Source organism: Danio rerio, chromosome 12 (assembly GCF_049306965.1).
Source record: "Danio rerio strain Tuebingen ecotype United States chromosome 12, GRCz12tu, whole genome shotgun sequence".
Lineage (NCBI taxonomy): Eukaryota > Metazoa > Chordata > Actinopteri > Cypriniformes > Danionidae > Danio > Danio rerio.
The window spans coordinates 42,991,714-43,008,582 of record NC_133187.1 but is presented as its reverse complement, the minus strand read 5'-3'; the positions used below and the strand labels follow the sequence as shown (position 1 = coordinate 43,008,582).

Here is a 16,869-nt window from a genome sequence, read left to right as displayed (position 1 = left end):
CTGGTTAGTGTTATATTATCATAAGCGATGAAACAGGTTGCACAAAGAGTTGCTTTCCCTATGGAAGGGTAGTTGGTGCTAATCCCAGTGTGACTGCTTTGTTTACTTAGATTCAATCAAAATAAACATGTTTACCAAAACAAAGAAATACAGAAATGAAATCCCTATGCAGTGGAAATCTGGAGATGAGTTAATTAACGGTGAACAACGATCCGTTTGCTATATGTAGCCTTGGGAGAAAAAAAAACAAACAAAAAAAAAAACAGTAATGAGCATTTTTGTGTTGTTTATAAGGACATATATAAAAAATACCTTAAAAATAAACTTCATGTGCTTGTATGTGGTATAATTGGTTAAGCAGATACACGTTTAGAACTATGTATACATTTACACACACACATGTAAAATTACACTTAAAGTTGATGGATGGATGGATGGATGGATGGATGGATGGATGGATGGATGGAAGAAAGCCTGGATACAAGGATTGATGGATGGAAGAATAAATGGAAGGATGGATGGATGGAAGGATGGACAGATGGAAGGAAAGATGGATGGAAGTATGGATGGATGGAAGTATGGATGGGAAACACACACTTCCATCTCTCTGTCATTTTAACCAACACTTGCAACAGTTTTTTGCAGCAGACACTTTTCTTAGTCACGTAATATCTTTTAAAAACATTGTCAGTGGTGAAACAGGTGAGTGGGCTTGACAGACCACCTGTAGAAAACCCACTCTTTCATCTCTCTGTCATTTTAACCAACACTTGCAACAGTTCTGCACCAAACACTTCCTAGAAGTCACTTAATATGTCTTTAAAAACATTGTGAGTGGTGAAACAAGTGAGTGGGCTCGACAAACCACCTGTAGAAAACACTCTTTCATCTCTCTGTCATTTTAACCAACACTTGCACCAGTTTTGGGCTTGACAAACCATCTGCAGAAAACCCAACCTTTCGTCTATCTGTCATTTTAACCAACACTTGTTTTAGTTTTGCACCAAACACTTTCTTACAGTCACGTAATACCTCTTAAAAAAACATTGTGAGTGGCGAAACAGGTGAGTGGGCTTGACAAACCACTTGTAAAAAACCCACTCTTTCATCTCTCTGTGATTTTAACCAACACTTGCACTAGTTTTGCACCAGACACTTTATTACAGTCACGTAATATTTCTTTAAAAGCATGGTGAGTGGCGAAACAGGTGAGTGGGTTTGACAAATCACCTGTACAAAAACACAATCTTTCATCTCTCTGTTGTTTTAACAAACACTTGCACCAGTTTTGCACCAAACACTTACTTACGGTCACTTTATATCTCTTAAAAACACTGTGAGTGGCCAAACAGGTGAGTGGGCTTGACAAACCACCTGTAGAAAACGCAGTCTTTCATCTCTCTGTGATTTTAAACAACGCGTACACTAGTTTTGTACCAAACAGATTCTTGAAGCCATTTAATATGTCTTTAATTACTTTATGAGTGAATAAACAGGTGAGTGGGCTTGACAAACCACCTGTATAAAACACTCTTTCATCTCTGTCATTTTAACCAACACTTGCACAAGTTTTAGCACCAGACACTTTTCTTAGTCACGTAAGATCTCTTAAAAACATTGTGAGTGGTGAAACAGGTGAGTGGGCTTGACAGACCACCTGTAGAAAACTCAATCTTTCATCTCTGTCATTTTAACCAACAATTGCAACAGTTCTGCACCAAACACTTCCTTGAAGTCACTTAATATGTCTTTAAAAAACATTGTGAGTGGTGAAACAGGTGAGTGGCCTAGACAAACCACCTGTAGAAAACACTCTTTCATCTCTCTGTCATTTTAACCAACACTTGCACCAGTTTTCCACCAGGCACTTTCTTACACTCATGTAATGTCTCTTAAAAACATTGCGAGTGGTGAAACATGAAGAGGGCTTGACAAACCATACGCAGAATCATTCTTCTCTCTCTAAAAAATCTATCACTGAATTCTGTGAGCACAAACACTTTGATTGTACAATTAGCACTTCTTGTGTGTATTGCCTCTTCTTGTTGAATCACTGAATGGCTCCTCAATTGTAAGTCACCTTAAGCAAAAGCATCTGCTAATGAATATCAATGATGTACTTCAACCCTCTTTTAATGCAACAACTAAATCCTGTGAGTTCTGCATAAGGGAATTAAAAGATCGCAACAAAATGAATGCTATCTTTATTGGTAACAATCATAATACCAGAGCAGTACTTGAAATTCAGAGCTACAGACGCAGCATACCGGATTCATCCAGTTTGTATGTTTGCAAACAAGAGGAGCAAACCTATCCGATGAGACTGATATATCCTATAAAGGAGTAGCACCTTGTGAGAAAACTAATCTGTGTTGGTCAAGTGGACAGCACGGCTCTGACATAACAGCGGCGTTGCTCTCCAAGACATCTATAATTGGGATTTTGAACCCACTCTGCGCATGAATCGCCAACAGTAATGGACAACAGCCAGGCAATAATAGACTCCTTCAGCATTGATTGCAGCTGGTCTTCAAATCTTGCGATACCGCAGATCAGTGTACGTGCTTTAGTTGCTATGGCAACATCCAATTGGGACCTAAATAAACAATAAACAAAGCTTTCTAAACCCACAGGCCATAATCTCACAAAGAAGTGTTTCGTGCTGCCAGGATAAGGAGAAATATTTCATTTGTACATGCGAAACCGGGAACATAGCCTTCAAAGAGAGACAAAAAAAATCTATCTGGCATGGATGAGAATGAGAATGAGAACATGCAGTGGCATGGCTGGTACTGTTGTCATGATACTGGAATGGTTAAGATCAATATGATATTTTAAAATATTTAGATGCTCGATAATATTTTTAATACAGTAACACAGGAAAATATTGCCAATTAGTATTAATTTAAATGACAATATTTATGCATGTGATTTATTTGCCAGATTTCAAACCTTAAGCATTGGTTAATGTTAAGGAGTTTCACTAATCATAGGCTATAGTGGTTCAGATTTTCACTTGGCAAATTTCTACTCGCCCAGCTAATAAAAGTTTTTAAAAATTGGACTAAAGATTAATATGGACATGGCTGAAATCATGTCATGTTTTTGTTATACTATGCCTAAAATAAAATAAAATAAAGCAAAAAAAAAAAAAACGACACTGGCCCAGCTGAATTTAATAATAATAAATACTACTACTACTACTACTACTACTACTACTACTACTACTACTACTACTACTACTACTACTACTACTACTAATAATAATAATAATAAATTGCAATAAATTATTAAATAATTAAATTTAATAAAATTTTTATATAATAAATAAAATAAAATAAAATAAAATAAAATAAAATAAAATAAAATAAAATAAAATAAAATAAAATAAAATAAAATTCCCACTGGCCCAGCTAAATTATTAAAATAAAATCCACCACATATTTAAGGAGCAAAACAAAATTGACACTGGCCCAGCTAAAATTAATACATTTAAAAAAATCATTCAATTAAATTACATTAAATAATCAAACTAAATTAAATGTAAAAATTATAAACAAAATAAAACCGGCCCAGCAAAAGAAAAAAAAAATTATAAATTATATAATTATAAAATAAAATAAAATAAAATAAAATAGAATAAAATAAAATAAAATAAAATAAAATAATATAAAATAAAATAAAATAAAATAAAAAACAAAATTCCCAGTGGCCCAGGTAAAATAATAAAATAAAATCCACCACATATTTAACTTCTGTTATACAAATGATACAACAGGCATTTTTTAGGAAATCAGCAGTGACATATTGTGTGTGGGCTGTAAGGAGAGCTTCCTAACCTCTTCTGTTTCCTGAACTTCTGACATTAAAACAAGGCGCCTTGTGTCATGAAACTACTTTTCCAATAATTTTCTGCAGGAATATGAGCAGGCTAAAATACAAGGATAAACTAGTTACTAAACTACTGTTATTTTCAGCTATTTAATATGTACTATTACGCATTACTGCCAAAAAAATAAATAAAAATACATTTCCCACCAGTCTGTTTCTGAAATAAAATTGCTCAGTGCATTACTATCTAAAAACCACTATCAAATTGTGATTTCAGCATTTGAACTCAACATGTTGCTTAGATTTAAATAAACCCAATATTAATATGTTAAAATGAGATGTAACTTTACGCATCTTATGTTGTGTGGCTATATTTTTGGAAATAGCCAAAATGAGTGTAAACATCATTAGAATATTCATTCATTTCCCTTTGGCTTAGTCTCTATTTCAGAAGTGGCCACATCAGAATGACCTGCCAACTATTTCAGCATACATGTTTTATGCAGCAGATGTCCTTCCAGCTACAACCCAGTACTGGGAAACATCCATGCACACTCATTCACTACAGACAAATTAGTTTATTAAATTCAAGTCTTTGGACTGTGGGGAAAACCAGAGCAACCGGAGGAAACCCACAACAACAGGGGGAGAACATGCAAACTCTACACAGTAATGCCAACTGACCCAGCCGGAACTCGAACTAGTGACCTTCTTGTTGTGAGGCAACAGTGCTCACCACCGAACTACCGTCCCCCATTAGGATATTAATAAAGATCATTTTCCATTTAGATAATGTATAGATCTATATTTCATTCATTTTAGATTAGCATTATGGATTGAATGGAATTTGGACACCTTTAAAAGTGACTTTCTCAATATTTACATTACTTTGAAACTGATTCCAGATTTTCAGCCAAAATATTGCTGTTTCTCTCCCAACAAACCAATAAAAAGCTTATTGATTCAGATTACAGGTGATCTATAAATCTCAATTTCCAAAATAAATGACATTTACAGCTGGTTTTGTGGTCCAGGTTCAAGAATAATGACTGATAATAAACAAACAATTAAAAACAGGATTTTAAAAACAACATGGTGCTTGAAATCAGAGCAGACAAGTAGAAAAATGGATTGTTACACAGAAGCCATATCCACAAGTGAAGGTTAAATATCAAATTAGTAGCAAAACATTTACCATCTTAATGTAGCTGCGTTTAATAAATTGAATCAAGACAAACATATTTACTTTTCTCCACATTTCTACAACAATCTTCTTACAAACCCCCTGCAGTTTCATCACAAATCCCTAGCGATTTGCAAACCCTGGGGAAACTCCCCCCCCTCTCTCTCTCTCTCTCTCTCTCTCTCTCTATATATATATATATATATATATATATATATATATATATATATATATATATATATATATATATATATATATATATATATATATACACGTTTATTTTTATGACTATTTCTCTTGGTGGAAGTGGATCATTCTAGGAGAAAGCATGAGTATACAGCAATGCTTTCGAAGAGTTCTCAGCTCCTGAGGGAAATCCAGCCACAAAACTCAAAACAGCAGCATAAAAGCCATGGGGTGGACAGGGAAAAACAGCCTGAGTCGGGTGTGGAGTGAATCTGGGAGATCTGAATTGCAAGTGATGGACCAGTACATGCCTCTGGTTAAAATAGTGTTTTGACAGCTCTGCTTTTTAAAAGGCCATTTCAATTTTTCACATTTGCACACACTTTTTTACTTTTAGTTTTTTTGGAGTGGACCGAATCATCCAAAGTTGAGATAAAATGCATGACAGGTTGAGCAGTGTAACTATTCACCACTCCTCAGAGAACAGACAAAAACTTTCCCATGGGTTTCCACAAGCAAAAAGATCAAGAGCTGTTCAGAGACAAATGCGGTTGCTAAGGTGATCTGAAGGGGTTTGACCATGATGTTATATGGTTGCTATGGTGTTATAATGGCGTTAGACTATGGTGCAGTGTGGTTGCTAAGGTATACTGATGTGTTTTGACCATTGAGCAATGGGGTTGTTAAAGTGCTCCAATGGGGTTTGACCATGGTGCAATGCGGTTACTAATGTGTTCTTATGGGGTTAGACCATGGTGTAGTGTGGTTGCTACGTTGTTCTGATGGAGTTTGAGCAGGATGCAATTTGGTTGTTAAGGTGTTCTGATGGGGTAAGACCATGGTTCAATCCTGTTGCCTCTGAGCTCTTGTATGGTTAGACCATGGTGCAATGTGGTTCTAAGGTGTACCGATGTGGTTTAATCATAAAGCAATGCGATTCTTAAAGTGCTCTAATGAAGTTTGGCCAAGGTACAATGCGGTTGCTAGGGTGATCTGATGTGGTTTGACCATGGTGGAATGTTGCCTTTGAGCTCCTGTATGGTTTGACCATGGTGCAATGTGGTTGTATTCTGTTCTGATGGGGTTAGACCACAGGTGTCAAACTCAGATCCAAAAGGGCTGCAGCTCTGCACAGTTTAGTTCCAACCCTAATTAAACACACCTGATCAAACTAATTGAGTAGGTAAGTGTGTTGGAGCAGGGTTGGAACTAAACTGTGCAGGGCTTCGGCCCTCCAGGAATTGAGTTTGACACCCCTGGGTTAGACTATGGTGTAGCGTGGTTGCTAAGGTATTCTGATGTGGTTTGACTGTTAAGCAATAAGGTTGCTACCGTGTTCCAATGCAATCTCACAGCATTTCGTAACTTTTCGTACAATTTAGTACGATTTGCTCATCACCCAATGACGGTTGGGGTTAGGGGTGGGGTTGGGTGCCAAGCCTCCTTTTTAAAATCGTACATTTTCATTTGACCGAACTCGTGAATTCACTACCGTGAATTAGCCATGAACTAGTGAATTAGTCAAGATGGCCAACTTCAAAATTTTATTAAGGTGTATCCATAGAAACCCACCCTGTATATGCAACGTTTATAATAATTCATTATATAAGTTACTAATAATAAGTTATTTCACATGCATAATTTAGCTAAATCCAACATTTTAGTGTTAGTTCATTAACATAAATTATTTTATTTTTGATTATTTTTGTTTTTTCACATTTTGTTAATAATATTTGTATATTATTATTATATTATTATTATTATATAGTGATTTTTAAACGAATGGAAAACAAGTTTATAAAAGACCACAGCATGTATGCCTAGTTCTTCAGACCAAGTACAGTAAATATAGCAATAATGTAAAGTTGTAAAATCTCCCTAAATTTTAAAGAATAAACTTCACACCACAAATATACAATAACTAAATTCCTTTCAGCTAATGAATAATAAAAACACTGATGGCCAATCCAAATCCAATAGCTTTAACATCATTATCATCAGACCAGATCATAAAAGGGCTAATAATTAATAGCATTTTAAATAAACGACAAAAATCAAGAAAGTCTTACCAAGTTCTGACATCTCAGGCACAGACGTGACGAAGGGCCCGTCAGGGAATTTGGGTGCATTGTCATTAATATCCTGCACTTTTATAATGAACTCTGACTCAGGCTCCAGAGGTTTGTTGGTGTTGATGTCGATGGCCTGCGCGTGAAGAACATAATGTGATTTCTTTTCGCGGTCCAGACTTTTGGTGGCGTGGATGTCTCCCGTTACCTCGTTGATGATGAATATACTCCCTGCTCCTTCACCGCTAAGGATGTACCTGACCGAACCATCACCTTTGTCTGAATTAGAATGCAGCTGGAAACAAAGAAAAAAAGAAATTATTTTTAATAATCAGGGCTCATTAAGCAGGTAATCCTTCAACAAAGCCTTAAGCTACAATCCTGTTATGATCCTCATAGTTTCAAACAAATCAGAACAAACAGCAAAAAACCCCAAGTGAAATCATTGCTTTGCAAGAAAATGTGTTTGCTTGTGCGATGATGGAATATTGCATTTCTGAAGATAATGGTTATTATATATATTGCATTTCTGAAGATAATAGTTATTATATATATATAAATATATATATATATATATATATATATATATATATATATATATATATATATATATATATATATATATATATATATATAGCATTAATAAAGGGCGAAGCAGTGGTGCCTTAGGTAGTACTGTCGCCTCAAAGCAAGAAGGTAGCTGGTGAACCTCGGCTCAGTTGGCATTTCTGTGAGGAGTTTGCATATTTTTTTTTATTTTTTTTTATTTTACTAATGATAATAATAATATTAATAAAATAAAGAAATAAATACATAAATAAAATTGGTTGTGATGATGATGATTATACTAATTATTACACAATTATGAATATATAAAAATAACCATGACTAAACCTTGATACTAATAATAATAATAATAATAATAATAATAATAATAATAACAACAACAACAACAACATGTAATATATAGGCATTACATACATAAATATGTTTATTATTATTATTATTATTGTGCTATTTAGGCTATTAAAACATACATAAATAATAATAGTTATAATTGGTGTTATTCTTCTTCTAATTATTATTAATAACATTATTATCATTATTGTTATTATTATTATTATTATTATTATTATTATTATTATTATTATTATTATTAATTCTTCTCTTTCGTCTTCTTCTTCTTATTGTTGTTATTATTATTTACTATTATTATTATTATTATTATTATTATTAAGGTTGACCAAAGCCTTTTAATTGATAATGTTTGCTTTAAATTAATAAGTCTTATATTTAATTTATATTTAATTTGTGTTATGTTTAATTTAGTATTTTTTTTTTATTGTTTAAAAGTCAAAATCAACAGAATAAGGCAGTTTAATACACTCACATCAAATATGTTTTGTCATATATTACCCTTATAAATGAACACCATGTTAACAGTTGCTCAATGTGTTTTGCTTTTTAATATTGGCATATCATTCAACAGTTTCCAGGCACTAGAAATAAGCTTAACTATTCTAAAAAAAACAAACCCACAATGAAAAAATCCCTAAATGCCCCCAAAAAAACAGCCTTCAGCTTTCCTCATGCACAAACAACGTCTTTCTTCTTCTGTTGATTTGAGGCTGAAATGTGACCTGGATTGTTGAAAGCGTTCGCAAAACTCACCCACCTAAATGCCAACTGCACTTTGTTAAAAAAAAAAAGTCTTTGCACTTACAGTCACCTCTCTCTGGGAACTGAGCAAGTTATCAGATGTGAAAACTAAACCGCCACAATGAATGACTGGCTGCATGCCCTCCAGATGCACCTTGCAATAATTAAAAACACACTAAACGACAATCCTGTCATTCTCAGAGCATGATGACAAATGACAGGGGTGTTAAGCACTTCTGGAAGGCGTAATGCGAGCCCATGGGACACCTGTGTGCCGATGTCTGAGCTCTGAACGCAAGCAGTCGTCTGCTCATTGCATGGTGTCTCAAGGCTCATTGGTTTTGTGATAAGGCAAAACATTGACAGAACACTCAAAGTGCTGAAAGCCCATGGTTCTCCCGAGTCTTTTATTGTCACTATCCAATAAGTGTCAGATTGTGATCCACTCAAGCTCAGTTTAATGACTCTAGCGAAACAAATGCACACACTTTGAGCTGTACAAGCATCTAGAGCTGACAAGAATTCACAATCAAGCCTATTTATGAGATTCAAACACATCTTCTGTCTTATTTGGTGGTGGATGAAGTACACAAATCAAGTGAAGGAAATTCTCTAAACCAGGGATTCCCAAACTTTTTAGCCAGCGACCCCTAAAACAACAATTCCAGTGACCCATGACCCCTACTATCATCGTAGGTGGTTACACCTGTAAACATACAACATTGCACACAACATGCACACACACCAATAGGAACTATATAAACATGAGCATTGACAACACAAAAAGTGCAGCAGTCTAACTAACTTATTAATTTGTTTAGGAAATTTTGATTTGGAGATCATCCTCCATGTTCAGTTGTGGCCTTTTTTATGTACATAAATGTGTAAAGGTGTCAAAGTTGTAAAATCAATCTGCGGCATCTCACACAGTTGCTGTGTCATATATAAGCATATCTGCCAACTCTCCCATTTTTCCTGGAAGTCTCCTGTATTTCAGACCCATCTTTTGCCCTTCTCCTGTATTGTTCTGTCTCCCAGAAAGCTCCCGGAATCCTCCTACCCCCCCTCCGCTCCTCAGCTTTTTGGTACAGTCCCCATGTGCGCCGAACCCAACACGCAACCATTTTCATACCAGCTTTCCTCTCTTTAATTCACACGCACCCCTGGATAACATCTCCCGGATTTTATGATCCGAATGTTGGCAGGGATGTAAATAAGACTATCTTTGTTTGGATCATTAAATGGAGGCTTACTGTAATTGGACCAATAAATGACTGAGTGATTAACTGGAGGCTCGTACTAACTGAATCCTTCGAATTAGCGAATCGTCAACTGGAAACTTGCTCTGACTGGATCATTTGATTCAGGGAAGGGTTAAGCTGCGGTCACACTAGAGTTTAATAATGCAAAATTCTGTCATGCGGTGCTGCGAGAAGGGGCGGGATTAAACAAGATGATAAGACATTAAAAAAAGCGAGCGATTGCTCCATGTTTACAATTTCTGTTCAGAGAGGTCATGTTTTGATCCTCGATTGGCCTCACCCAGTCAAGTGATGTGATTTTGCAGGTCAGAAGTCAACAAGCTTGAACTTTGCACCGCAGCGACCTGCGAAACTTGACGCATGACCTTGCGTTTCCGGTCTGACGCATTCGTGTGCGTATGAATTGAAGTCTAAGGGAGAAAAGTCCAGTGTGACCGCAGTTTTAACTGGAGACTCCTTTTGATTGGTTCATTTGAACCAAAGAATCATAAACTGCAGGCTCACTCTTATTGGATCATTTGATTGAGGGAATCAATAAATAGAGACCCACACTAGTTTGATAATTGGAATCAGTGAACTGGTACCTAAAGACTTTCTCTTACCAGACCAAATGAATCAGTAAATTGCTAACTGGACCAGATCAAAGTGTTTAATCTAAGCCTTGTTCTGAACCGATCATTTAAATCATTTAGATCATTTAAAGCTGTTCCAGAGTTTGTTGCTGTTGTTTTTTTTCCTGCTGAAAGATATTTTGAAGAATGTTGGAAACTACTAATCATTCACATCCATGGTTGGATTAAAAGATAAAAAATTCAATGAATGAAACTGATAAAAATCAAACAAGTTTGGGACAAATGCAGTGTGTGAGTAACAATTGGCAATTTTGTGGTGAACTATCTCTTTAAATCGAAGCTAAGCTGGCCTGATGATCTTATAAACACACTAAAACTACGAAATGAAACATTTATAAAGCCATTTAGAGAGCTCAAATAAGATTGCAGACATCAGTTATGAACTTACAATCTCATGAAAATATATAACAAGGACCTTAACCCTGTCTTTGGAAATCAGCAGAGGAAAACAGCACAAAAGACATCATGCACTTGACTTTAATCAGACCATCACATAAAGGGCTGAAACTCATTCCCGGATTATTTGACTGTTTGAGGCCAAGAAATGTGCAAAGCGTGGCCGCTGATACAAACAGCGCTGCTGAAATTAATTGGTAATTAAAGGGAAGCAGGGTCTGATTGTGTAGCCGGGTCGCGGTGTGACTGAACTGTCCGTTTGTGTCAGTAAACAGAGCACTCAGGCGAGCAGTCAGTAATTAGCTGAACGGTCAGAGCTCACACAAAGCCCAACACAAAACCTCCAATCACAAGACAAGTTAATGAGACTTCATGCTAGAAGACAGTAAACAAAATCAGTTGCAGCCACAGTGAATCTGCACCAATTATTTTACATTATCTTCAAGGAAAAAAAAAGAGAAAAAAAAACAATCCTTTTTTTCTGGCTGCACCTCATTCAGGAAGGGAGTTTCAAATAAACAGATTAAGCTATTTAAGGCTGCGGTCGTAAATGACTGATTTAATAGGATGATTCAGACAAGTTTTGGCCAGTTATTTTTTTTTATATTTCTTTAAAAACTCTCTCAAACACGCACAACATACTAACACACATAGAACTGCATAACAAGCAATACATTTACATGTATTACAAATACAAGATAATAAATTTAAAAGTATATGTATTTTTTTGAAGCCTCAAGCTGATTTGATATTAAAAATCTATCTTTATGGAGCCTTCCTATAGATATACTAATGTTTATACTGCACATACTGTATAATCTAAACCTTACAGGAGACAATCTGCATTTTTACATTTACAAAATTCTTGTGATTTATGTGTCTTTTTCCTCATGGGGACCAAAAAAAAAAAAGATTATGATTAAATGATTATTGTTCACCAGTGCAATAAGCAGCTCCACGTTCAAATCGCCTCAGGGCATCTTCTTCAGTGTGGTCACATTGACTGTTTGGCACTTGAGTGCCTCCAAGTGCTGTTTACGGTAACTTCAGCAGCTCCGTGCATGTGAACAAAAGTGGAAATTTGATTGTAGGAGAAGGTTTTGACGTGGCGCGTCAAAACAAAAAAAATGAGCATGAGGCGTTTCTTTAAAAATGAAGCTATTGCAACTGCCGTTTTGCGCGTTGGTGTGCACGATCACATTAGCGCCCTTTATTTAGTCATGAGGCGTTAAACGTTGAAGGAAAACGCGAGCTAAAAATTTCTCTGTGCACGAGCTTTAAGTAATACATTTATATAAAATGGCATATGTTTATATTTTGAAATTTCAAGCTGATTTAACATTAATAATCTATGCTTATGGAGTCTTGCTATAGATATAAGAATGTTTATACTGCACAAACTGTTCTATTTAATGATTGTGCACTGCTGGCCACTCATCTGTAATCAGTAATAATCCACAAATCTTTGGAATGTGGGAGGAAACCGGAGAAGCCAGGGGAAACCCACATGAGCACTGGGAGAACATGAAAAATCCACACAGAAACGTATACTGGCCAGTAAGAATTTGAATCAATGACATTCTTGCTGTGAGGCAACAATAACCACTGGGCTGCCGTGTCGCCCTGTCAAGAAAAGATGGGAGGAGTAGAGCTGGAAGGGAGATTCTTCAAGACAAAGATATTTAAGGTATGAAACTCTGAATATTTATAGAGTTAGGAATCATTCAATTGGTGAATCTTGTGTTGCAAAAGCAGGACCAGCTGTGGTAAATCATAAGCATGTGACAGGTGTCGCCACAGCGGAATGAACCACCAACTACTTTGGCATATGTTTTACGTGTTGGATACCCTTCCAGCCGCAACCCAATACTGGGAAACACCCAACCAATCTTCTATTTTCTTTTCTCCTCCTCGGCTCTGTTCCTCTTTTCTCTTCTTTTCTTTTCAATGGGATCTGGTTAAAGCAGAGTAGACCTTTCCTCTCTGAATGTTCTCGATGTCACAGCTGCTTTGCAGTTTAATATATTTACTTCATTTGTGTTGTTGCCTTGAAATAAATTTGATATACAGATCGGATTGAGTTTTTAAATGTGCCACTTGCATTTAATTGATCGGGTTAACGCATTGCAGTGTGTTGTGGGTGCACAAGTGATGGGCCTGTGTTTCATCGGGCCGGTCTTGGCTCTATTGACCCAGTGCCACTTTTATTTCCTGCCATTAGTGAGGGCTTGACTGAGCCGCTACAGAGACACCGGTGATGTATTAGCCTGTGCCCGGTTAAGTCAGTGGCCAAATTAGAAGCCTGACTGCAGGTTAAGTGAAATTTATGTCCCCTTGTGGAGCCGGGACCACATTTGGAAGCAGGGGAGCTGGAGTCTAAGAGGAATAGGGATAGGTTTAGTGCTGTGATGCTGTGGCATTTGAGATTTTGGCATGAATTCTAGTTGATTTGTCATAGTGTGTGTGTGTGTGTGTGTGTGTGTGTGTGTGTGTGTGTGTGTGTGTGTGTGTGTGTGTGTGTGTGATCCCAACAGTAGCCATTATCAAAATGGCATTTTTGCAACTGTAGGAAAAATAAATTATGACAAACTAAACTTGCATAATGTATAAAGCTTTGCACCTTTGTTTGTCTATATTAGTTCTTTAACTTTTTCATTTTCTGGAATTGTATTGTTAATAGGGCAAGGCGATATAGCAAAATTAAATCAAAAATTTCGATATTATGTTTTATATAATTCGATATTGATAATTATTGAATATTTTAACGATACATTTAGGAATATTAGGATTTTTTTTATTTACCCACTTTATTTGAATTTATCAACATTAGTAAGACAAATAGTTTAATAGTCAAAAACAAAATTAGTAAAACAAAATATCTGGTCTCTTTATAATAATACAAACATAAGTGTTAAAGAGACTCTTAAACTTAAAGGGCACCTATGGTAAAAAATCTACTTTTCAAGCTGTTTGGACAGATCTGTGTGTTGGTAGAGTGTATAGACCGTCATACTGGGGTGATATGAACACACCCAGTCCTTTTTTTTCAATTTAACTACAAAAAAAGTTCTACAAAAAGTTATTACTGTAGTATCTCACAAACGCTATGTGAGACCTTCTTCCTTTAAGTCTGTCTGTTGTCTGACGCAGCTGAGGGAGGAGGCATGTAGAAACAGTAGGCGGGAAAAACTCGTCTTAAAGGCGCAGTACGACAAAACCACCCCCTGCTGGAAATCATTATAAAACAGCACCTTGTAAAAGGTATAATGAAAAATCTGATGAGTGTTTTGATCTGAACTTTATATACACATTCTAGAGACGCAAAAGACTTATATTAAATCTGAAAAAAGGGGTAACCTAGGTGCCCTTTAATAAATAAAATGTTACAAAGTCTGCGCAATGGTAAAGTGTAAATACTGAACAAAACAAAGCAACATCTGTCAGGTGTGAATAATAATGATACAGTAAACCTCAAACTCTGTCAACAACACAAATTATGATAATCAAATCTGAGCTTTCAAGTACAGGAACCAAACATCATTATTCAAATACAGACTGCAACATTACAGATTGTGTAGTTGAATGACTACATTACCCCTTTATGCTAAAAAATATTTCAGATGTGGTGCTAGTGGCTGGGATGCACCAGAAAAGAAACCAAAAAGCCACACTGGCAACATCCTTTTTTTATTTACAATCTCCTCACTGCTTCTATTTGCCACTCATTTTCACATGTGTTGCTATTCTGACCTGAAGTGACAAGAGCAAGCGTGTGGTTTCCTTCACCATTTAAAATATTACAACGGGCTTTGCACTCCCCTGAGATCTCTGGGAACTAGGCAACAATTTTCAGAGGATGACAAAATGGACAAATCATTGCTGCAGCTCTGATGCAAGTTTATGGAGAATAGTAAAAAAAGCTGCAGTGTTTGGATGCGATATGCTTGTCTGAGGTAAGTAGTCTGCCATTATTACTGAAATGTGTATATTGCATAAAAAGTGTGAAGCAGACTGGTTAGTTCTACTTACATGAATCACGGTGCGCTTGTGGCATTCAGAAAATTTCAGATGTTTTCTACTATGTGCACCTGGACAATGCGCACTTGTGCGCCGCTTGCACAACATGTGCGTGTTGCTCTCATGCGTGTGTCCAGCAAGTCGCGCACCTCTACTGGAAATGAAAAACGTACACCCTAAGCTTACAGACATTGCTTCCAAGGTGCGCACTCAGCAGCCACATTTTAATAAAACAATAGCACTTTATAAAAATTTGAAACTTCATACTGAATCTTTTTTTTTTTTTTCAATATTGACAATAGTGACGGTTAATACCGATACCGATTTTATCAGCCGTAATTGTTAAAATATGCTTTTTACTGGTTCACTGGTTCGAGTCCTGACTGGGTCAGTTGGTATTTCTGTATAAAGTTTGCATGTTCTCCCCATGTTGGTGTGGGTTTCTTCTGGGTGCTCCAGTTAACAGTACAAATACATGCGCTATAGGTGAATTGGCCGTAGTGTATATGTGTGTGTGAATGAGTGTGTATGGTTGTTTCCCAGTACTGGGTTGCATCTGGAAGGGCATCCGCTATGCAGTAATAGTTGTCGGTTCATTCTGCTGTGGCAACTTCTGAAATAGAGACTAAGCAAAAGGAAAATGAATGAATGGATGAATGAATGGATGAATGGATGAAGTGAGGGGGGAAAGATGATGCTTTATTCCTAAAACCTTAAAATCGATAGAAAATCCTGCTTAATTTAGGAGATATTCTTAGAAAGGAAAAATAAAAACATAGTAATAGTATTTTAACTTAAAACATACACAAGCATGCATATACAGATCCAAACTTAAAAAGGTAATAAACAATGTAAAAATAAATTAATCTCAAGGATGCTTACAAACTTTTCCCAGAGAACAATAGAAAAAAGTCGATAAAAAGAATTGCCATGTGATGCCTAAAATCATGAAAATAATTTTGATTCCTACTCACGTTGTGCTGCTTTTTCAGTCGCTCGCTTATCAAAAACCTCATTATTTCTGGATTTTATCATCTGCCCTCAGAATATCCTCCACAACACGACACCTTGAATAAAAAAGTCTTGCACTTGTAGAGCAACATCCATTAACAGAAGTGACTGTTCGCTCTGAATAACGTCCACAGTAACCTTGTAACCCTGGAAACCCGGCAAATTAACTTCTTACACTTCTTCTCATCCGACAGACGGAGGCAACCGATCTGTCCAAAACCTGAGCACTTTTTTGTCCATGTGTGAGAAATAATTACACAACTTCTACAGAAAGAACATTTTTGCACGATCTTCCCACAAGTTATCACAGACTAACTTTAAAGTGGACATAATATGTCTCGTTGCAAAGGATGTTAAATAACTCCCCGGTGTCCCCAGAATGTGTGTAGGAAGTTCCAGCTCAAACATATATCAGATATGCAGTTGAAGTCAGAATTATTAGCCCCCTAAATTATTAGCCCGTTTATTTTACCCCAATTTCTGTTTGATAAGATAATTTCAAAGATAAGATTTTTTCAACACGTTTCTAAACATAATAGTTTTAATGACTCAACTGATTTATTTTATCTTTCCCGTGTTGACAGTAAATAATATTTAACTAGATATTTTTTAAGACACGTCTA

The 16,869-nt window shown here is 36.0% G+C and overlaps 1 protein-coding gene and 1 long non-coding RNA gene across 11 annotated transcripts in view; one reads left to right on the top strand and one right to left on the bottom strand.

Moving 5' to 3' along the window:
* Positions 1-16,869, bottom strand: part of LOC101886358 (cadherin-18) — a 433,737-nt gene that overhangs the window by 124,031 nt on the left and 292,837 nt on the right. For 5 of the 10 annotated variants that reach the window (XM_073918841.1, XM_073918842.1, XM_073918844.1 and 2 more), the window contains 2 exons: positions 7,478-7,564; positions 7,270-7,405 (listed from right to left, as the gene is read on the bottom strand). In XM_073918841.1, coding sequence (XP_073774942.1) covers positions 7,270-7,405; positions 7,478-7,564 — 223 coding nt within the window. Of the gene's footprint in view, positions 1-7,269; positions 7,565-16,869 lie in introns of all 10 variants that reach the window. The other 5 variants (XM_021480410.3, XM_073918837.1, XM_073918836.1 and 2 more) reach the window with 1 other exon arrangement.
* LOC141376864 (uncharacterized) lies at positions 8,618-15,731 on the top strand. Its single transcript, XR_012388158.1, has 2 exons — positions 8,618-12,636; positions 12,760-15,731. It is a non-coding gene; the product is annotated as an uncharacterized lncRNA (long non-coding RNA).